General features: G+C 41.0%; 1 protein-coding gene across 7 annotated transcripts in view; it reads left to right on the top strand.

The window, feature by feature from the left end:
* ARHGAP17 (Rho GTPase activating protein 17) overlaps nucleotides 1-23,565 on the top strand; it is a 47,963-nt gene that overhangs the window by 2,775 nt on the left and 21,623 nt on the right. For all 7 annotated transcript variants that reach the window (XM_054210589.1, XM_054210583.1, XM_054210586.1 and 4 more), the window contains exon 2: nucleotides 20,334-20,373. In XM_054210589.1, the coding sequence (XP_054066564.1) occupies nucleotides 20,334-20,373 (40 nt within the window). The remainder of the gene's footprint in view (nucleotides 1-20,333; nucleotides 20,374-23,565) is intronic.

Genomic DNA, 23,565 nt, shown 5'->3' with positions numbered 1-23,565 from the left:
TAATTTCTGGAAAGGCTTCTGTGTTTCTCCTCTTCCAGTTGAGGAGGCGAGAGGGATGTCTCAGCCCTGCAACACTGAGTCAAGAAATTAAGCATGATTAGACTAGTCTAAGGAGAAATGGTTCACTTTACAGTTTTAATAATAGTTACCTTGAAAAGCATTTCATTTCAAGCATTATCAAATGTGCTATTAACATTAATTGGTGAATATTTAATATTACTAGCCTCCTTATATTTCATGTATTAGCCAAGCACTCAAATATTCACCAGGGTCTTATTTCATTTCCCAAAGTCAAATCTCTTAGTAGTGAAACATTTGTGATTAGTTTCACTTGCAAATGTCAGGGCTGAGGTTTTCAAATTTCGGGCACTGTTGCTTTCTCTGGTTTTGATAAGCACTGTAGAACTCATGGGAGACGCGACAGTCAGCATTCAGTAGAATCTTGCAGGCAGTATTAGCAGAGGCAAGTGTTACTGGCACTGGGCACCAGAACAAGGAGTGAACCATTTCAATTTTGTAACATTGAAAGAAAAAAAAGAAAAAGAAAAAAAAAAAGTTGCAGCGTGCATCCCATCTGGTACTGTAGCAGTTTGCTGCTTTCTGAGATGGGTTTATATTGAGTTGGGTGTAACTCATTTATTAGCCTTTTAGGCTTGGACAGAATGAGGAGACAAATCCTATGTCGAAAAGACTCTTCTGGTGATGTAAATGTCTTGAGGAGGTGCAGTGTTCAGTATTTCAAGACCCTGTACACTGTTGGGAGATCCACCTGGTGAATAAGCAGCCCCCCAAGAGAAGAAGTATTTGGAGGGGCGGTTTGGGCATCTGTGCTGAGGGGTCACGTTCCCCCCCCCCATCTCTGCTGGCTCACCTGGGGTGCTCAGGGACGTTGCATGAACTGTCTGCCCCCACTGATCTTCTCTGGAACATCTACCCTTCAAAGTAATCTGCTGCTCTGCAGGGTGGTCTTTCACTGGTAGTTGCTTTTTGTGGTATTGTATTAGGGGTGTCTTCTGCTTTCCTTTTCACTCATTCAGAGCGTTTTTCACCATAATTGAGAGGCGGGGAGAACAGGCGTGTTATGAGGTCAGCAAACCTTGGTTATGGACCAGTGATGTGTCTTTACCATGGTTTTGTTCCATTTAAGAAAGGGATATTTAATTCAAATCCCGAACTATTTTAGTCCTGTTCAGCTTGCTGTAGGTATGGATGATACTGCTTTTTGTACAGCCAGCTTCCAAAGGTTGGCATGCTTGGCTTTGTACCACGAATGTGTGACTTAGGATGTCCTAACTAACTCCTCAGCATGAAAAATAAAAAAGATGGGCAAGAGCTTCACTAAAGCATAAGAATGGCATTTATGGAAGCCTATGAGTCTGCATGGATAGTATTATATAGAATTATGAAATATATGTAGGAAACTAATTAAAGAGGGGATTAGCTGAGTGTAACAGGATTCCACAATAATTAATAGATGTGTTAAATATTTTGCAGCAATTATCTTGTGAATGTTGTTGGCTGCCTTAAGACAAGTATTCAATCTGCCACTGAGTACTTTATGTACTTGATAGGTTTATTCTGTGTTGCAGGTGTGCAAGCAGGCATTTCTGCTGAGGGGAACAACTCAAGCTCTGGTAAACTGATAAAGTAAAATACCAATTATTTGTTTATATAAACCCGGAGAAAAAGGGGAAATGAAACAATATATTTTGCCTTTTATTGGAAACTGGCAGTTTAAGCACTGGTCCCTTTAGTTTTGTGGCTGCTTCAGAGAGACTGTCCGGGCTGGGTTACTAAGATGATCTCTCGTTGGGAGATGGCATCAGAACTTTCTCATGACAGTCTTAGCTAGAGTAGCCAACTGTGAATCTCAGAGTGTGCTGGTTCTGATGTCATCATAAAGGGTCTCGCATCTAGTCAGAGATAACTCACAAGAAGGAGGGCTGGGGTGCATGCAGGGGAGCAGAGGCATGGTGTACCCGGAAATCATTAGTTCCACATGAGATGAATTAATGCATCAGAATAAACTGGCATCTTGACCATGACAGATACACAGCTAATCAGACAAAATAACCAGCTCAAATCTGACTTTATTTTGAGCTACATCCAAACTCCAGCTTAAGCAATTGGAAACATCTTGAAACTTTTAGTGAGGCTTAAAAAATTAAGGACGGAGGGACTGGAGAAGAAAATAACAACCTTAATTCTGAACTTCATGATTTTCACGTGGCCTGTGATTCTTTAGAGGCTATGTGCTGACATTGCTTGTAGTGGAATTTATGTATTAATTCCTCTAAACCTTCATCTGTTTTGAGGACCAAGGCTCGTATCCCCTGAGAACAGTTCTTCTGTTCCACACACACGTTTCATACAGGGCTCTGTGAAATGGAAGTCCTGGAATAGGCTTTAGTACTTGCTTTCTCATGAATCTGGAGAGGTGAGGTACTGCCTTCCTGCTGTGTTTGTACCTTTCCCTGGGATGCTTCATTAGCAAATCAGCTGTGTTTTAGGCTCAGAAATGAAAAGGATTATACTGTGTATGATGTCAACAAAGGTAATTCTTCAGATATCTACGAGTGCTTGTTTTATAATTTTCATACCCTTTTATAAATTACAAAGGGAGACAGACTTTTGATTAGAAGCTCGGGAAGTATTTTGCTTTATAGTTGCAGTCATCTCTAATGAAAATAAATGTTCAGAGGTATTGTCATTAAAGGCTTTCAAATGATACACTAATAAGCATTTGAACTACATAGCTAAGTAATTCATATGAGGAATGAGTCCACAGAGGTGTTTGTATAATGCTGTTTACTTACAGAAAACCAGGTTGGTAATTAATGACACTTGTTAGACCGTCTAACAATTTTACACGAGTTAGGCTTTCCTGCCTCTGGGGACAGGACTATTAATACTGTTCCCATCCATTTCTTTTTTCATCTTTCAGGTGCAATCAGCAGAGTACCATACAGATTAAAAATTATTCTAGACAACTGGTCTGGAAAGTTTAGGTCTGGGGAAGATTGAGACTGATAGGTGGATATACTTACTAGGAGAGATACTCTATCTGCCCTTAGGCTGTTACAGTAATTTAAACCAGGGATGAGCAGATCTGACTAATGAGAAATCTGGAAGAAACCACAAACCACCTTAGAAAGGTCTTTGTTATGCAAGAAGCTAACTTACTATAGCTTCTCTACTAGTTTTCCACCGTTTAAATACAACTTCTTGTATACAAATAGGTTCTTCCAGGCCCTGTACAGATGACATTACTGTGACTCAATAGGAGTATTTAAACGTATCTTTTAATAGCTCATGCCCTGCATAAAAGTTACTATGCTGAACTATATTTAGTGTTTCTTCAAGCCACTTGGCAATCTGCAAGGCGCAAGTTGGAATTGTTGTTGTTGTAACCTAATTATTACATTAAAATAAGTTATGTTAAAATGACTATTATGATTCTATGAACGATTGCATACAGTAAGGAGCTACCTACATTCAGCCAATATAATATTAACCCTACAATGCCATTTAATGTCAAAGAAATACTTCTTTAATGTTTTTCTAGTTCTTGTGTGGAAACAAATAATAATTGAGTATGACCCTGGCTCACCCAGACATCCTTTTAAAAAAAGTTAAGCGTGATAAGCATAACTTACTTGGAGTGATTGTTGGCATTGGTAAAGATATTTGAGAAAGTGGTAGACAACATTGAAATACGTTCATATTTATGGGCAGGGGGAGAATCTGCTTTGTGCTTGGTCTTTTAGGTTGGCATTTGCCACCTACATCTGAGTACTCAGGAAAAGAAAAAGAAAAATCTCCTTTCAGTGTTTATACTAGTTATCTTAAACATTTCCTGTTTATCTCCCAATGAAGTTCGAGGTCTCTTTAATTAGAAAATTGACTTAGATCTTTCTGGATGGAAGATTAATTCAATGACAGGTTTAAAGAGTCTGAGTAGATTGAATTAGGGAAGATCTGTTTTCCTGAACATGTGCAGACTTTTGGAGTTCATGTAACTAACTGTCAAGGACTGATTGAAATAAAATGTGTGTGAAAGCTGAAGCACTGGTATACTAACAGCAAAGGGAATGCGTTATCTGCATGTGAGTAGTTTGGCTGCTGAACAGGCAGAGCAAGGAGGCACTAAGCTTTATATCGGCTGAAACACTGGAGCTGGCACATGCAGCTGCATGGGCTTTTCCTTACCTCTCAGCCACTTCTAGGCTTCTCTATGGGCTGTGCAGAACTTTGCAAAATGCTGTTTTCATCTGAAATGCAAGCAAGCCAAGAACTAACAGTTACGCCTTTAACACTGCTTCTCAGCCTCAGCATTATCAACAAAAAGTTTCTTGGTATCTGCGTATTTATCTGTTTCCTGCACTCTTTGGGGAAAACTGACACAATGTAATGCGTTGTGCAGCTCAGGAATCTGATTTTTCTAACAGGACAAACTTCCAATTATAGAAAAAACACGCGGCTATTATGTTTTCAGTTTGGGGCTGCTTCTTGTGGTAAGACTTGGCACTCATCAGTGTATTTGCGACTGCCATTAACGCAGCAACAAATGGAATAGCTTGTGGATGTAAACTGTGTCCAAGTTGTGGTCTAGATTAAATTTTGTAAGCATGTCTCTTAATCCCGTTGATCAATGTACCCTTCAAAGAGGATTGCTAAAGCCAAAGGAAAAATCACCTGAATTTAACTAAATTGAGGACTTTAGTGACTTTCTTCAATTGTTCTGTCTCAGTGGCCAAGTTGTGAGCTGGTGAGGTCTGTAAGGCTGAACGCCTGCTGCTGCCGGTGAGATGCTGTATTGCTGTGCTGGAATCCCAGTAAGAAGAGAGGTTTCGTGTGTGAACAGATGGTCAGAAAACAAAGGAGTGTATTCTGGCCTGCTTTTAGGTGTTCCCTCTAAGTTTTGTACAGACAGTTTATCGGTATCTCTTAATTCCTCAGGGACCGAGATGATCTCATGTTGGTTTAAAGTCTTGGTCATTAAAAATCCTTAAGGTTAGAAACTGTTGAGAAATTAAGTTGAGTTTTTAAGAAATGTGTTTCACTGCAGAAGTTGTTCGCTGTGTTTAATGCTGAGCCCTTGCTGCATTGCGGGGTGGTGTTTTCCAGAAAGCCACTGTATTAAACTTCCCAGATACAAGTGCAACATGAAGTAGTGCTCTTAAAAGGGCAGCAACAGGTTTTAAATCCAATGAGTAAGTATTGGCTCAGCCCTCAGCTTAAAAAGCCTCATCACTTGTGATCCGATTCCAGACCACATGAAAACCTGGGAATGCTTCGACTGGGCTGCGTCTGTCTTGCCCAACGTCCAGTGGCCAGAAGCAGATGACGTGGGAAGGCTGTGAGGCTCAGCTGTCCCGTGGTATTTCCCACGCATGTTCTCACGGCCACCAGCTGTGTCTGTCTCAGGAGCTTCCTGAGCCAGAGGTGGCTTCTATGTGGCTGATGTCTGATAGCACCAGGCCTGTGGTGGTCTGGGCATTGACTGTGCCATCACTGCTAACGCAGAGCTCCACCTTACCAAACAGCTGAAGAATGGGTTAAAGCTGTAGTCTGCTCCCCTGCTTCTCTGCAAGTCCACATTTTGAGAGTTTCAACTATTTGTTTTCACAAGTCAAACTGTGTAGGAGAGAAACATATTTCTTTGTGCCTGCAGTGTGTAAGAATGAGCTCCTGCTTGTGTTACCTTGTTTTCCTGAGCAGTGGGTGCTTCCAGGGCAGGTAGAGCTTTGGTGATTTTCCTCCCCCTTAACAGATGCAGAAGATGCCTTTCAAACTTCGATAAAAATCTCTGGTATTCAGTGGTGAAGAATGACTTGTTTTAGTTGTGCTAAATTTTGTTGACTTGAAGATACCTAAATAAATTGTTGTGCTTTATAGTAGAGAACTAGCTAAAGCCTGTTGGTTAGAAGAAAAGAAGTATTATTTAAACCAGTGGCAGGCTTGTGTGTCAACTGAGTGGGCAGTGTGTAAAATACTTGAGATTTTTGTTGCAGAAAAAGAAATTAAAAGACTCCAAACGCAGGAATTTGGGAAATATTAATTGCCCTTTTGCATGCATGCTTTCATCTCCTTTGGCTCTGTTCAGCATGCTGCTGCTTGATGAGACAGATCAGAGGACTGATAAAATATTCACAATAGACAGAGATACTGTAGGATCTGTTGTAGCCGGATCATCCGGGGCTTCCTGTTTTGCTGGGGGTCAGGACTGCACAGCGAGGGTAAAGGGAGCATCTCCCTCAGGAAAGCAGTCTTACGTTGCCTTAAAAAGATGAATAAAATGTCATTTTTCTGTGCAGAGATTTCTCAGGTGGTTTCACAAAGTTTTGAAGGGTCTAGGGCACTAATAACAATTTGCCAAACCTGGCGCGCTCTGCTTCTGTCGCAGCACGTAACCAGAGCCTGAGTCACCATCCCCAGGGGAAGCACCACAGGGAAGCAGAGGAGGCTGGAAGAGGAGAAAAGGATATATTGTCCAGGGGTCTTAGGTGCATCCAAGGTGGAGGTTTTGGTATCTGATATAACAGCAGGCTAATGGAGGTAAAAATATACTTGAATCTGCTTTAGTGACAGCTGCTCAGCTAAACTGTCGGCTGTGCACCTGCGCTCTCGAGAATTCCAATTCTTCTGATGTTTATTTATATAAAATAATCTTGGTATTACCCTCTTGGTGGATGAAGCTGTGATTCCTTGATTCTAATTTGATCCGATGGTGGTTCTTTAGAGCAAGTAATTTTAATATCAGGTTGTGCCCAGAGTCAAAATCCTAAAATAGTTATGATTTAATCTGCTAAAATAGCTAGAAGTGATCTAACAAGCTCTTTCAACCTGGTGCTGTGATGTGATACGCTTGGAATTTATGAAAGCAAATGTATTTCTTAGATACTTGCATGGTATTTTTAGGTTATGATAATGGATCTGTGACCAGAACTGCTCTTTAGAGGTCATTGTATTAGCAAATGATGACATGCCAAATACATATGATCTTTTTAGGACGTGATTAAATTAAAAGTGTCTTGGTGTGTTAGAAATGTTTTCTAATATAATACACAGTTTCCAGAAAGAAAGGTTTCATAACTTAAGAGGTAGCTCCATTTTTTTGGTGCTAGGAGAACTTCCAGACCGCTGTGTTGCATCTTCCATAATGCAGCAATTAGCTGTCCCCTATTTGCCATGGCACAGCTCTGATCTGAAACCTATGGCAGTTTAATAATGCAAATTAAACTGGGTGAGATATGGCTAATCTTCTGTAATTCAGAAGCAAGTAGTTTCACAGCTGTTGGTGGTAACACATCAAGTGATTTTAACAGATTGTTGTGCTTGATTACCCCATTTTTTCAGGGCTTCTTGCTTGTTGTAGGTACTAGTCCTGAAAGCAAGGCTAAATTTGGTCCTCATCAACACTGTTGTGCTTAAAGCAGCACTTGATGTCTAGACAAGAAAAAAATGGGGAACTTTCGAGTATCCTTTTTATCCGCAACATTGCTTTGCTGGCTGAATTAGAACATTTTGGTTAAAATTTATTCCTTAGGAACCAAATAGCCTTAAAAGCTTTGTGTTTGTAACCGCTATTCCATTGCAGATAAAAGCAGGTCAGAATGGTCGTGCATCTTCTGCTTGGCCAGTCCTGCTGTCTCAACAGGAAACGAGCTTTCATAAATACACGCCAGCTGGGTGAGGTCACAAGTTCTTCTCTTAAGTGAGGTGGAGCCTTTTTTTTTTTTTCCTTGACACAGATTGTTTTCTTGTGAAGTTAATTGCATTGCAAAATGACAGGAACATCCTGGAGTGACTGCAGAGGAGTGAATCAAAGAGCCAGGGGTTCTGCAAAAAATGAGTATGCAAAATATCCAAATCAGTTTTAGGTGAGAAGGAGCAATAAAGGAGGAGATTTTTTCCTTCTGTCTTACAAGTTGTCCTGTGCCAGAAATCACTAAGCTGAGATTTTTGTATAAATATACTCCTTGGCTATATTGCATATTTCTTAAGATCCCAATGACACTTCCAGAGTGAAAATTAATAAAAGGAAAACTTGTACAGCTGAGCATTGCACAGAAAAGGCAGGTCATTGCTGAGAATGGTTAATGCTGTTGGAGCATGCCACTTGGGACATGCACACATGTCCTTGGTGACAGAGGTCAGGCTACAAAAAACTGCTTCAGACAGTGACAGGAAAATTAAATTATAAGATTGGCTCTTTTTTAGAAGATAAATTGCCTTGCATGCAGATTGGGAAGTTATGGCTGTGATATGACTTTGAAAAGTCCAGCAGCTTATTCAAATGACAACTTTTTTTGGCATCTGTGAACTACTTCTCGAGCAATCCATAGGAAATGTTAATCCACCTGATTTAAAGTTCTGTTTTCCGTAGAAAATGAAGCTGAGATAGAAAGCTGATGTTTTCATACAGAAAAATAAATGTGAGCTAAACTGTTACAGCTTCTATTTCAGTCGAATGTTTAACTGGTTTGTCTTGCTGTAAGCCGATTTGTACGCAGATCAAGTGTTCTGATCTGATATTTTTTTTGTAGGAATGGAACAGTAGGATCAAGTAATCCTGGTTTTGTAACAGCAGGTCCAAGTGTGTGTTGAAGAAATGCGGTACGGGTTAATGAACCTTGATTAGACTACTAGTCCAGGGCTCGTATTTCCTTCTCAGAAACGTAGTGGTAGAGTTAACTTTCGGTTTTGTGCTGGAACAGCAAAAAGCATCGTATGCAACACATGGCAGGGTGGTCATGGCATAATTCAGCATGTTATACACATTAATGTGATCTTGTATACACTGTATCTAAGCAACATAAAAACAGACATCTATATCCAGTGCCGTAAAACCCAGTAATGGGATGAGTCGTCTCAATTGCAGGCTAATTGTCAGACTCAGCTCAGAAACTCGCTTTCCTGTTGGCGAAACATAATGAAGGGTTCAGACGTTAATTGTTAATCGTGGCTGCTGATCAGAAAATCAGTGCAAAGGCTTCATTGTGAAACAGCAGGCATGAAGAATAATCCCTATTTTGTCACTAGCCTATTAGTCAATTTTATATAACCTCCAGTCCCTGAATTCCCTTATACTTTTTTTTAACTTATTTCAAAGCTTCCAACTCCTTTTTGCTTTCTTAGTTTCTATTCCTACTTCATTGTTCTGCCTTTTCTGTGTTTCCTTGTTTTGCTTTTTGTGTTGATTCAGTTTGGTTCCTTTTCAAAGGCTTTCTCTTGCCAGTTTTGTGAATCCCCGAACTTAAAATAGACCTGTCTGGACAGCGTATTAAATTAAGAACAGTGTTACCTTTGGTGAAATGTTCGTTTTTAGATTGGAGTTTTTTGACACTTATGCCAGGTAATAAGCTGAAATGTCCAGCCAAAGTGCAAAACCCCAAACAAATATGTGAAAAATGCCTGGGGTTTGGTGGTGTGTTTTTTTTTTTTTTTAGCAGTTCAGGTTGGGGGTTTTTTTAGTAGTTCAGTGTATTTTGCTCATTCCTGTATTGCATATTTTTCCTGTTCAAACGTGTCTGCACTGTAGAAGGTTTGCCTTTGCAAAAGGTACCACTGCTTCTTGGAGTCTTTTCCAACGATTGGCAGTGCAGGACTTTTGGCAAAAGAAATCACAAAATTTAAAAACCTCTTGAGTTAGTGGGCAGCCCACCTGTTCTGTGGCTAGAATGGAAGGCTGTGTCTTGTTTGAAAGTTCAGGATGTGTTTGAGGCTTTTTGGTGGGTTTTTTGACCTTCCCCCCTCCCCCCCCCCCCCCCCCCCCATTAAATGTGAAGGAGTTCTCATGTCAGCAGGTGGTTTGGCAAGGGAACTGGTCTTTGCCCAAAACAAAAAGCTGCCAAACCCATGTGTAGGAAATTCATGGGCCACTCTCTCAGCCAGAAACATCAGCTGCTGCCCAAACTCTGTGGTCAAGAGGTACGACTGCATCGGGCTTTGCAGCAGTGCCCTTTCTGCCAAGCCTCCATTCCCAAGCTGCCTTCCTGTGTATTTCCCCCCCTTCTTTGTGCTCCCACATGTCCCCTTGGCGGTGAAGTTAATCTGACTGAAAAAATGGGTTTTCTTCCAACCAGGTTAGTTTTCAGCCGGGTCAGCCCTTTGAGCTGTTGACTAGTGGAGATGCTTGTGCCAGGCAAGGGAGATGTGAGTGGAGGAGGGAGGACACAACAACATTTTTCAGCGGCTCTGCCAGCTGATGTCACCTCTGTGTTAATGAAAATGTTGGCCCTGGGGTGCAGTTTTGTGATCAGCTTAAGCTGATCTTAAGTAGCTGCTGTTGCTAAAAGGGAGAGAATTCCCCTGTCCCTGCTCTAGTGCCAGCTCCCCTGCCCCAGGACGGGGAGTGGGACAGCTGTGGGGTGGCCCAGTGAGGGGACCAAGACAACTGGAAACCAGTCATTTCTTTTATTGGGTGTAATTCCAGTCTGAGCTCCCTGTGACTGCTGCTGATGCAGGGGAGGGATGCGAGGACCTGAAATTTGGGGAAGGGGGACTGCTTTGGGCAGGATCCTTGAAAGGAGGAAGGTTGTAGGGAAGCGTGTGAGGGAGGAATCCAAGGTTTTCTCTTTGTTGTGGGCTTGATTTGGTGGTGGCTCGAGCTGGCACAAATTCAGGCTGCTGTGAAGGGCCAAGGAGAGCCAGCCTGGGGAGGGGAGGTGGCTGCAGGCTGATTTATTGCTACTGCTTCAGCCAGGTTAATTTTCAGCCAGACTTAGTGCTCTGGTGCGACTCTGGCTGTGAGCGCTGCTGGAGCACAGAGGCAGCAGGGAGAATTCCCATTTTGGCACCAGCTGCGTTTATGTTGGCGTGCAGTGATTGTAAAATTGCACCTGAGATTAAGGAATAACAAATTCAATAATTACTTAGGTTGCTTTCTGCTCTACTGCCTCATATATCGCAGTTGTACACAGCTAATTTTAGATAAAATTATTCTATGTAAGTAAAAGGTTGTTGCTTGCTTGGAGGGGGGAAGGACCTTGTATGAAAATAGACTTTTTAATGTAAGTAAATACCGGGCAGCTAAATATTAAAAACAGTTCTTTACCAGGATACAGTGTAAGGGTGTTTGTGTACATTTTTTTAATATAAATTATATTAATAACTGACATGTTTGGAATGTTCAAGTTCTATAGTAATGTTAAGTAGAGTGCACTTAGCATGAGAAATTTATATGGTAATACTTAAAGGGGAAAAAGCAAGGCATAGAAAATACATTGTGATTTGACAGGTTTAGAAAGCTTCTTGTGTAGCTTAGATTAGTCTCAGATTCCTTGGGGTTTTTATCACTGAAAGCTCGACACAGGAGTTTCTACTTGGAAAAAAACATGACTGCTGCTAGATTTCATCCTGACTGGATTTAAGCATTTAGAATTTTACTCCCCTACAGCAGTACTTTGCATTTCCTTCTGAAGATATTAATACTTTCACAAATCAAGTGTACTTTTTTAAAAAGAAGCCACACTTTTTTATGTTGGCCTAATATACACTGTGAGTGGAGGTTTGGTTTTTTTTGAAAGTCGAACGGAATACAGGGAGAGCTTTGCTAGCTAAAACTTTGTTCGTGGTATGAAATAGTAGGTTAGCAATAAGTATTTGATTTGCTAGAACAGTAGTCAACTGGAAGCACTTATCTTTTAAATTTATGGATACAAATAAAAATTTACGATTATCAGACTCATCAAATGCTCACTGAAACATTGCTTCCTCCACCAAATCTGGTTCTGCGTTTAAACCACAACTGTATTTTTGCCATATGAAAGTTCACCTTACATTCATCTTGAATTTGCTCGAAATTATCTACCTAGATTTGTTACATAGACTTAACTGTTTGAACAGTGTGTTTTTCTCACACTGTACCATATTTGGCTTAATTCTCAATAGCTAATGTTAAAAACATCTATTTTACAAGGAGGGGGTTGGAGTTCTGAAGGGCAGAGCAGGACCTCGCTGTACCTCCGAGAGTGGCCCTTAAAATAGGACTTGGCTTGAGCCGTGGTTGTTGTAAATAGCTAAATTTACTGCCTCGCTTGGGAGAGGAGCCTTGGATCCATTTCACTTACGAAGGCATTTCAGATCCCCTAATGCGAACAGTCTGTCATGGGTTTCCCTGCAACTGCAAAGGGAGCAGTCTGCTTTCTTTCCAAGATGATTCTCTTTCTAAAGCCTGGTCTGCCTTTAATTGGAGCCGGCAGGCTTCATTCTTCAACATCGGGTGGCTGAGATTATAGAAGAGATCAAAGTTGCAGCTTTTAGATTGAGCGACCAGGCAAAGTTTGATGGAGGAACTCAATGGAGAAAGGAAGACAAAGGAGCAGAAATCTTCGTCCATTTATTGAGGCCTGAACTGTAGTTTTGCAGCTCCTGGGTTTCTGAAGATAAAGATCTCAATTAATGAAATATTTTGGTGCCTTGGAGGTGACACACCATTTTTTAAAGCATTTCTAAAGGATTAGAAGCACAGAAGCTGCTGTAACTGCATGGGTTAAAATTGGTGACCTGAGCATCGCTTTAGTCTGGAAACTGGTTCTGCAGCGAGGCCCTTCCATAGGAAGTGAGCTGCTGGGTTGTCTCCTCCAAAACAGCAGCCTTCGCTGTGGCTTCTGCTATTGCCACTAAAGCATCAGTCATCACCAGATGTACGATGAAACCAATTTTAGTACTTGTGCAGAAGCTTATGTTGTTAATTTGGGTGAAAAAACAGATAGTAGGCAAAGTCTAACTGGTGGCTGGTTGTGAGTGGTGGTCACTAAATACTAAGTAGGTATTGAAAATGGTGACCATCATCTGACAGCCATTCTGAAGTGGTTTTAAAAAGTTTAAAATAACTCACAGAATATTGATACTTAACCTTGGGTCATGCTAGTTTCTTTTGCAAAATTCCAACAGCACCAAGGATTTCACTTCATTACCTTACTCTCAGTGAATGCTGGGGGGTTTTATGGTGGGGATTATTTTGGGGCTTGTGTGATACAATGAGCTTGGTTTCTGTGGTGAGAAGTGTACTTGGCCAAACACGTTTCTGCTCTGGCTTGTCTTCAAAATGCTGTGCAGGTGAAACCAAACTCCTACAGTATATCCAGAAAGCCGAGTATTGCCCCGGGCTGCCAAAGAAAGCAAAATAAATCCTTCGTAATGAAGTGGTTTTGAAAAGTGACCTTTAATATATGTGTTTATGAAGGCCACAATTGTAGGATTTTTGCTTTCCAGTCGCACAGAAAGATCTGTTAATGTGTTAAAGATCTCAGCTTCTGAAAAGCACATAGACATGCAGAATCTAGGTAGAATATGGGGAGAGGGAAATGTATGTTACAACCTGTATTTTAAATTCTAGTCCACGTGAGGAGCGTTTGTGGGAGCCTGACTGCCTGGGAGGAGGAAGGGGCAGGGAAAAGCTTCTCATGTTCTTCTGAGCTGGAAAACAAGAGGCTTCCTGCATCACCTTGATTTCCTAAAGTCAAAACCAAGTAAAAATTAAGGAAGATACTGCCATAAACAACAATTGGATACTGACTGCAGCAGACACTTTAAGTGTATAGTAGGTGGCACTCTGGAGTCACTTCACCTGTATGTTGGTGCTTCTGTGTCCTTATGGAAAGGGCATCACTGAGTTTGCCCCTGGTCTTGTTCAGCTGCTTCAGCTCTTTCTCCTGATTTGAAATTTTCATTTAGCTTTAAAATCGTTTGTGTTTAATAATTAGGTTCCATAAACTTGTATTATAAAATACAGGCTTTACCCGGCTTAAAAAGGAAGCTGTTGCTGGAATTAAGCACAATGTCAAATGGGGAAATGTAAGCTGGAAGTTCTGAAACACCTTTAAGTTAAGTTTTCTATGAAGTTTGTCTTGGTGAATGTTAAAAAAGTAAACATTTCAGAAGGAAAATGGTAATTTAATTCTGGATTCCTTGTTTTGGAACACAGCTGCTGATTCTTTCATTTTTCCTGGCAGCAGATCCTGCCTATTGTATGTGGAAAGCAGGCAGGATGTGCTGCCAGCCCGGCAAAGGTGCTCTGAAGTGTTAACTCAGGCAGCAAAGTTAATCTGGTTACTCTTGGTAACAAACAAATGCTTTGTTTAAGGAAAATCAAACAGCAGGGAGGGCTAGCTTTAATTTTGTCTCATGTTTTTGGGTGGATGTCTCCTTGCTTTCGCTGAAACCTTTCCAGAATTCAGGAATGCAGACTTGTTTCGTCATGAAGCGAACAGCCCTCCCGCAGCATCACCTCCCGCCAGCTCCACCTCCCATCCGCAGTGCGTGAGTCAAGGTTTCTGTTTCCACTTTGACATTTGAACTGAGTCACTTGTTCTGTTGTGGATGTCCAAGGTTTTATGGCCCTTTATGTCAGGGTTGCTCTTGTTCCTTCCTTGTTAGCCTTTCAGGGGTGTAAATTTCCACTGGTTTTGTAGCTTTGGAGATCAGCCCCCAGGTCAGGAATGATGCCCTGGTGGTGGACAGGACACTGCTGTGAAGCCAGTGAGATCTCAAATGTTGTTTAGGTTAAGCTTCTTTCTTTTTTTTTTTTTTTTTTAAACTCCCGTGCTGTTTTAAATAGAGCCTCTTCATTTTATACATGGAAATGTAAATTCTTTCCTGGTGGAAGATAAACACTTTTATCTCAGGAATTCTCATCTGCTGTTTCCAGATGTACAGAGAAGACTTCTGGCCTGGAAGCGTGAAGGAGCTGTAATGTGAAAAAGTGAAGGGACCAGTTTTAAACCTGTGGGATGAGAAGAGCTGCTCTGCCCACCCTGCTCACAGCCGAGCCAGGCGGTGAGCTGCAGCCGAGCCCTGCACGCCAGGCTGTTTCAGGCTGCGCTGTGCTGAAGGAAAGAGAAAATGAATGATACCATAAAACACTTAGAGGAGGCCAACTGGGGGCACATGCAATACATTTTTAAAATGCCACAGCAAGCTAAGGTACTGTAATTAACGTGCCTAGAATAAAAAATACAGTCTTTCCACTCACAAACCTCTTGGGTTTTTGCTTGGAGTGAGTTAAGGCAATCACTTCTGGCCATGGCACCATCTCGTGTTTCATGTTAAGTACACTATTTTATGCCTTAAAAAGGAAAAATAGTTTCAAGAGTGAATTTGGCAACAAAAAAATTTGCTGAAAACTACAGTTTCTCAGTGTTACAGTATCAGAAAGTGAAAGCTTAGCTCTGCTCAGGTTTTTTGTCCGTCTTTGGTGAATGTCACGTTCTTCGTATGTTGTTCAGCTGAGCTCTACTTGGAGCCCAAGCTGCTCTTTGCTACCTTTTCCTACCCCAGAGCTCTGTCAGCGAGGTTGTTTGTCTGAAGGGTGAATCTGGGGAGCTGATCTGGCTGAAAAGTTTCTGCCAGATTATTTTGATCGGCTTGGCTGCCTGAGGGGGCTTACAGGCCAGCTGAACCAAGTGTAGCAGTGCAGCAGAAGGGACGCTGAAGAAGCCAGGAACTGCTTTTGGAGCTCATAGAGCTCTGCACTTCGGATGCTTATGGTGGGCAAAATGTTGTTCTGAGTGTGGGAAACAGTTTGAAAGTACCGTTTTTAGGGATTTCAGTAGGTTTTATCCTCTTTATTCATTAAGGAGGTGATTATAGCTGCAACAAATGATCGTTCAGTTCTGGTTTTAGACGCAGTCTTTTAAAATGCACTGCTGAATTCTAGTTGAAAAAACTTTGTACCAGCTGATTCACGTAAAGGTTCTGCCATGGCAGGTATCCTGCCCAGTGTAGCAGCAAAACTTCACCTTCAGTTCTCAGAAACCTTCCTTTCCCAGGGAACCAGCTCTGTTCCTGCTTCCAGTGGACTGCTGCCAGTCCAGCAGCTATTTTATATTTAGGCAGTAACAGCCCCTGTGCTGCTGCTGTGCTGTGATGACAAGCCCTGTGCGCAGAGTCTGGCGTCCCCCAGGCTGCTGCTCGTGCCGTGCTCTTTCCCGTCTCACGTAGAAGGTGTCGGGAAGCTCCGGGCTGGGCAGATCCCCGTTTCCCTGCCGTGTGCCGTCCGGAAGCACGGGGACGGATCCTGCACAAACAGCTGGGTCACAAACCGGCATGTTTGGGGCCCCCGGCGCACGGGAGGGGCTGGGACGGCAGGGCGTGCTTTCCCCATTAGTAATGGCTTGGAGGGACCTCGTTTTGCAACTGAGACTTAACTGTTTGGACTGTATTGAGTTTAGCTGCTGGGAATGTAAACAGCCATAGCTGCTGTAATCTCAGTTTGGCCTGGGCTGTGTTCGGGATGTGCTGGGGGTGGGGGGGTGGTTACAGCTGAGGGTCCCCAGGCTGGGGGCCAGCTACCAGTGCTGCAGGGCTTGAGAAAACCCTTGGGAACATGCTCTGCAACGAAATCTTCCAGTTCTTAATCCGTTGTTGATTCCAGAAGGTGATATTTCTTCATTGCTTTATGCGTCTGACTTGTTAAGATACAAATAAGACCTAATAAGGAATAGAATCATATCAGGGACCTTTCAGATCATCTAGTCCAACCATCAACCTAACACTGACAAAAACCATCACTAAACTAATTAGCATTGAGAAAGAATTCTGTTATTTTCTATAAACTTGCAAATTCTCTAATTACTCTGCATAAGGAATCAGTGTCCCACGAAGCTGCAGTTAGATGTAAACTTTAAACTAGTAGTACCTGTTACTTGGAAGACGACAGATACCTTTGATGGTTTGTTGCTCTGTCCCCAGGTGACTGCTCAGTAAGGAGATCTGCTGTGCTGCTATCGCAAGGTTGCATTTTCTGTTTCACGGTTGTGGTCCCTGAAAACCAGTGTTGTTTAGTGGCTCTTTCTTGGCTTCCTTATTAAAGGTGGAATGTAGGCCTGCAGGAAGGGTGAGGTCTTCCCTCTCTGTGTTTCCGAACCTGACATCATCATCAGTGGCTTTTCTAAATCAGCACTGGCCTGGGGACGCTGTCCTGCTGCCACCCATGACTGGGGAAAACATCCCTGACTTCAGAGGAGGAGATCCGGATTTTCAAGCTGTGACTTTAAATCCTTGATAAACCAGTTAGGTGTACAAAGATAAAACCATGAAAATTGTTTAGCACTTCACATAATGATATATAGTCTGCTGGTAACCATATTTTAAATGGAAACAAAGAGCTAGCATGTTACTGAGCCGTCTTTGCTTTTCACTCAAATGAATACAACTTCCTAGGAAAAAGGAGGGGAAGGAGAAATCAAATTTTTGATAAATCTGAAGTTGTATGGAAGTTCTATACTGTTTGTTGGTTTAAAATTAATGTGGCTAAAGCCATTCAAAAGCATCCAGTAACTATAGTAATACAATGAAAGGTTCTGTTGAGCACAGATAAGGAATAATATTAGAAGGAACATTGTTTCCTCTAAAGATAATTTCTATAAAATGCATTTCGTGATACCCAATAGCTAAAAGTGAATTTACAGAATCCCGTAGTGCTTTGATTATTGCTGCATGGGCAGGAAAAATTCAGTGAACTCTCAGTCAATCCATATTCTTGTGATTATCAGCAGTTCAGTGGTTTTAATGATGTGTACATATCCAGTTATAAGTACTCTAAATGTTCTTAGAAGTTGTTTTGAATTACACCACCTGAGGTGGCTGTTTTCTTTCCTAAAACTGCTGGTTAGGTTAAGGTTGTGTGTTCTCCTCTGGGATGTTAGGTCTCTGCTTCCACAGTGTCTGTTTCATATCACACCAGTGTGTAAGTGTGTCAGCATCCAGGGTGAACGAACCGCTGACGCCTTCGTCTAATCTAACTTTCTCTTACTGAGCCAAATTAAGGGCTAGAGAGATATACAGGGGAGTCAGTGCAAGCTCCGTTGCATAATGTGGATACAGAAACCAGCTGCATTTTCTCTTAAACAGATTTCTAGGTAAAAGAAAGAAACTGAGACCTGGATATATGTGAATGCTGTCAGGCCAGCTCCTGGAGCTCTAGCGAACTGCCGTGCCAATCTTTTGTTAAATGCTGATTGCTTTAACTAGAAAATCTTAACATGGTTGGAACTGCGAGTAGCTATTCTTAAATATCAAAATTAAATAATTTCCAATAGGCTGTTTTATTTATAAACAGCTGCATCTGTTGTTGAAAGAAGTCAGTTTTTACAGAAGCCCCCTTGAGCTGTGTTGTTGAGCGAGCTCGTGGCAGGTAATCACGGGCTGGCTCCTTCAGCATCAGCCTGTTGGTCCTGGCGTACAGTGTGCCACCTGGATCAGGACAGGATTTTACCCGAGAGGTATTTGAATTGGTGCCTCTTTATATGCATCGCTTAGGCTGACGTGGTGTTTAAGATGAGGTGTTTACTGAGATATCTAGGTGAGGTACAAAGCTAAGGCACTGCGCTATTCGGTAGCGTTGTGTCGACTCTGTGCCATATACCCTTTCTTAAAGGTGGGTAAAATTGAACTTCATGAAAGGTGCTAGCGAAAGGCATCCATTCACCTGGTGGAAAACAGAACTGAGAAGAAAATGGAGTTTGAAACCAAAGGCCACGTTAGCCATGGTAAATACAGCCCCTTCTTAAAAGGCATGCACAGTATCAAATTCAATTTTAGAAACAGAGATGGCTGATCTCTTATGCAGTCTGTTAAAGGACAGAAAACTCTGGCTGCTCAAGAATTTTGTGTAAAACCATTCTCATGCACAGCACTATGTTCCTACAGAAATATTTAGTAGCTCTGTATTCATCTATCGCGTCAGTTAGCTGATGTGTGTAGTAGCTGCCACTTAAGATTAGATTAAAATCTTATAGCAGATTAGATTTGTTTAAGTGGAGTGTTCTTACGCTGTTCTTCCATGTAATTTCTAGTGGGATTTTGCAAGACTAAAAAATAAAAAAAAAAAAAATCAAAAAAAATCAAATAATTGCTCTCTAACAGGGTATGATCTTGATCAGACACAGTATCTCTACTTGTGTGGAAAAGCTTATCAATCTTGTATATGTTTCCCTAAACAAATAAATGTTACAGTGCTTGCAGTTTATGTTGCTGTCAAAGTATTTAAATGGCTTTTGTCTTAGTCTTGTTGAGGTTTTGAGCATTACTGTATTCTGGTATTTAATTATTAAACACCTTATGGTTCACAAACAGTTCAAGCAGATAATGTGACATGAAATTGAAGTCAAATGCCTTAAAAAAAAAAAAAGAAAACAAAAAAAAGAAAAAACCAACTTGGAGTGAGTGAATATTTTCTTTCGAGGCATTTTGCATGTTCAGATGATGAAGCCTGATCAAGAAAATTAACTTTCTGTGCGTGACTAGTCCTGCATTAGGTTATTAAACACCTTTTAGGACCAGAAGGAAGTCCGTGTAGTAGACGAGGAGCCCTGACAGCGGTGGGGGGAACTCTCTGAACAGGAAAATCGAGTGCTGGAGTACCTCCAAGTCCTCTCTAGTGATAGATGTGTAGTAGCAGCGAACAGCCAAGTAGAAGAGATCACGAGTGAACTAAACTTTATCTTTCTCTATTTTATAGATCTAGCAAAGGTAGGATAAAGCTGTGTTATAGCAAAGGAGTCAACACCAAACAAATCTGTGTCAATATTAAACAATTTGAAGTTTATGTGTAAACTGGGATTGGAAAAAAGTGTGGAATTGTATGTGTAAAGGATTGAGTATGTTTGTGACAACTGCTAATATTTTGTCTGGAAGTATGTGTAAGTATTTGGGTATTTTTCTGTTGAGGGTAGACCTTTACTGGGAATACTATTAATTTCTGATGATCTTTAAGTAATACATCTTTTCTATTCTTTTAACATTATGGAATTCAGCAAAATGAGGTAGTGGGAGATTTGTGGTGAAGGTTGTGTGCGTGTAAGTTTAAGGGTAGGCTGCAGTTTCCGCTGATTGCTGATGGATAAAGCTCTGCAGCGGTGAAATATAAAAAGGTGAAGTTGGCTGTCCTACTTTTCTCATGTTTTTATATCCCTTTACATTCAGGTGCATTTTTAACATTATCTGATTAACAACACGGAATAAAATTCAAGTTACTTAAATACATCTTTGCACTCAAATTAAGTTACTTGGGGTTCCAATTTGTTTTGTGTTAAAAACCGTGTAAGGTCTGAAATATCATTAGAGCTTGGTGCCGTGGATTCGTGCTGTGGGCTGGGAATTCTGGGAATGTCAGGCTTTCCCAAGCACCCTGTGCTGGGCAAGCTGTCCGTGGTCACTCCTTGGGCGGGGCCAGGAGCCAGGGCTAACGTACGACATCGTGTTTGCAGTAATGGTCATAACAGGATTATAACTTGAAACTCAGTGGGTTTTGCTGAAAACATTGTAAGAATCTTTGACCCTGAACATGCTAATTAGTCTGACAATGGTCTTTTTTCCTCCCTTAGGGCTGAGAAAACAGAGGTGCTTAGTGAAGACCTGTTGCAGGTATTGTAACACAGTTAATATCTGGGTTTTTTAAATGCTTTTTGTGAAGTTTGGGCCTTCTGAGTTTTGTGAAGTACCTAATGTGGGGAAAAAAAAATACTGCACGTGACAGGGTTGAAAACAAAGATGTCTTTGGCTGACTTCACAGCACGTGAAAAAACTATGATACAACTTGAATGGAAAAACTCAGGTACTTCTGTTTCTGAAGCCGATCATATGGCTTGATAAAGTGAAGGAGGAAGCAATTTTTTTTTTCTTTTAATTAGATGAACTAGCTTGTTAAGCTTATGAACCATTAGTGCTAATGACTTGCCAGTCTGTCTGGTGGAGGATGATGAGCTGGAAAGAAACTATGATGAGGCACAGCTGGTTTCTGTCTTAATTTCTGTTTCTCTTGAAGAAGTCAACTTGGGCCTTAAGAGAGGTGGCAAAAAACATGCCAACTGCTTGCTAATAGATAATGTCAATTTTTTCTGAAAGTCTGGAATTGCTCCAAATAAGTATACAAATGCTTCTTATTTAGCTTGTGATATTTGGTCTCAAATTTGTCACACTGACAGTTGATTTGTTTGCAGACTTGTCATCTTTTTGAAAGTATACCATCTAATCAAATGTTACTTTCATGGTGGAATTTTAGTTGCAACTGTTAGATTAACAAGGTTGACTAATTATATGGAATAAATTTGACTGCAGGCTTGTTCTATGTATTTCTTCCTCTGGTTACTTTGTGAAAGACTTTAAAAAAAATAAATAAATATGGCAGAACATAAATTGGCAAGGGAAGTGAGGCTAGCTGTTCCACAGGACCTCGAGTGTAATGGTTATTTCAAATTGATTACAAAGCATCTTAGTATGCTTAGGTTCAGGACCTGTATACGAAACGTGGAAGCCAAACAAATGATGCAAGTACTCTTACTTCAGATCTCTCCAGCTGTTCAGCTTAAAGTAGAAGATGAGAAAATGTATCAGCCTTAAAACTTGAATTTGGCACAAATACATGAAATCATCTCAAGTAATGGTGAAATGAGCTGACCTGAAACATTTTACCGTGCTTTTCAGGGGACTGCTTTATTTAAAAAATAAATACCTTAACAGTTTGACAATACTGTTTTTAATTCAGAAGAGATGCATACAATTAAATGGCATAAAGGATGTTAAAACACCTTGATAGCCTTGAAGGGCCCATCTGTTTTCTTGGTTAGCTGCAGAATAGTAACAAGAAGTGAAAGCCAAAAGTACTGCCGCTTGTTGCCAAAAAAATTTTGCAAGCAAGGCTTTCCCAGGCACAGAGCAGGCTGGCTACACCCAACTGGAAGAATTTACTCACTTGTTTGTTTGCTCTTGGGGGCTTGTGGAGGGGACGGAGGCTCTTATCTAACTAAAGAGCTTAAAAGCATGGTACTGTTCGCTTTATAAACATGTTTCGCAGTGTTCTTTTTTATATTTAGCTCAAGCTTTGACATAGGATTGCCTTAGCTTTTTTTCTGTTTTCTGAAGTGTCGTACTCCATTTCAAGTATCTCTGTTAAATGTGTTCCTGTCTGAAGACAAGGGATATAATTCAGTACTGGAAAGGCTTCTACAATAGACCCACTTTCTGGCATGCCCTTGTAGCGTATAATAAAGCAATTGTGTGATGTTTTGTACACTGAAGATGCCCTGTGGGTACAGACAGTGTGGCCTGTAGGTCACATTTTCAGTTCAAAGGTAGCTTAATGAAGATGAATGTCCTTCGTGGTTTTCCCGACATCTTAGAACTAAAAAGCAGATCAGAGAGGAGAGTATATTATCATGAAGTTTTGGGGTTGTGTTCTTCCTATCAGTCTTCTGCCCTTTTAGTTTGGCATTCAGAATGCCTGGAAAGAGGCTGTTGGGAATATATGTGCTCCAAAGTCCTTTGTAAGGAACGTAAGCCCCCATGCGTGGCTGACAAGGGCTGTCTTAGTCTGCTGGGATCTGTAAGATGGTTCAGTTACAGGCTGTCACCGTGTTTCAAGTGTGGGGAAAAAACCCTGGGCTCGGTATTTTAAGAAATCTTAACTACGTGACCTTGCAAAAATAAATACTTTTGCAAATAGTGGATGGTTTAGAATGTGTTGGTGGTATTTACTCTTGCAGATAGCACAACGGAAATGAATCATCTTACCTGCAGCAGCAGACCACAAACAGTACCTTCTCGTTCATGTATCTTCGTATGGACTTCTTTGAAGCGGACTTGATTTTGAGCTTGTTGATATATGCTCTGTAAATAAAAGGCAAAGCCTTGTGCTTTCAGAGCAGTCCGTCTTGGGCAGCTTCTCTGTACCCTACTGTACTGCAGTAGATTTTACTAAGCTTTTTTGTGCAGCTCAGCTTGGATTTATCTCGTGGCCATCAAGAGCTTTTAGTCCTTTTAGTGCCTCCATGTAGCCAGTGAAACTTCAGTCTTCCTACATTGATTCTCCAACTCACCAGCCCTCCTTATACCTACTTACATCCTTCCCACTGTAACCACTTCAGGGATATACATATCCCATCGTAGTAGTGCCAAATACACTTGTTGGGAGGAAAACATGTCATTCTCACCTGGATGTGTAATATTCTAGATGAAAATTATAGCATTTCATGTTCATTAGAGCATAGCAGTCTGCCTCCTCTGGAAAAACCAACAGTATATACTCTGCTTTAAAGCAAGGTACTGGATTAACGTTAAATCAAGATGACTGGAGCCAACACAGGGAGTAATAGGGAGTAATAACTTAGCACTAAAATTACTACTCTCTCAGCTGATCTGTATTTATGATTGATAGGAAAGCTGGGGAGAATTATTGCCCTCCTGAAAATGTAATAGCAATGGTTTTAGAGCTGTATCAAAAACTGGAGTCTGTTCATATTATTTCGACAGATGAAATTTACTTTTTTTTTTCCTTTGCTTTTTAAATAGAAGCCATTCCAAAGGGCCTCCTTTTATTCTTGGTGAGTCATCAAAATGCAGATAAACCGCATTCTTTTGGTTCTGTGCATAGAGAACTCGGTGCCATAAGCAGTTCTGTCCCAGTGCTCGTCGTTTTGTTTGCTTTTGGTGTTCTTTGAAATAAAATAGTCCAAATTCCTTACTTAAAATCCCTTAAAAGAACAGTTTATTAATGCATATCTTGTCGTATTCACAGTCTATATATCAAGCAATGTTTCAAGTACACTGTGGTAAACAGAA

The sequence above is a fragment of the Rissa tridactyla genome, chromosome 8, assembly GCF_028500815.1.
Source record: "Rissa tridactyla isolate bRisTri1 chromosome 8, bRisTri1.patW.cur.20221130, whole genome shotgun sequence".
Lineage (NCBI taxonomy): Eukaryota > Metazoa > Chordata > Aves > Charadriiformes > Laridae > Rissa > Rissa tridactyla.
This window is presented reverse-complemented; position numbering and strand designations above follow the sequence as displayed.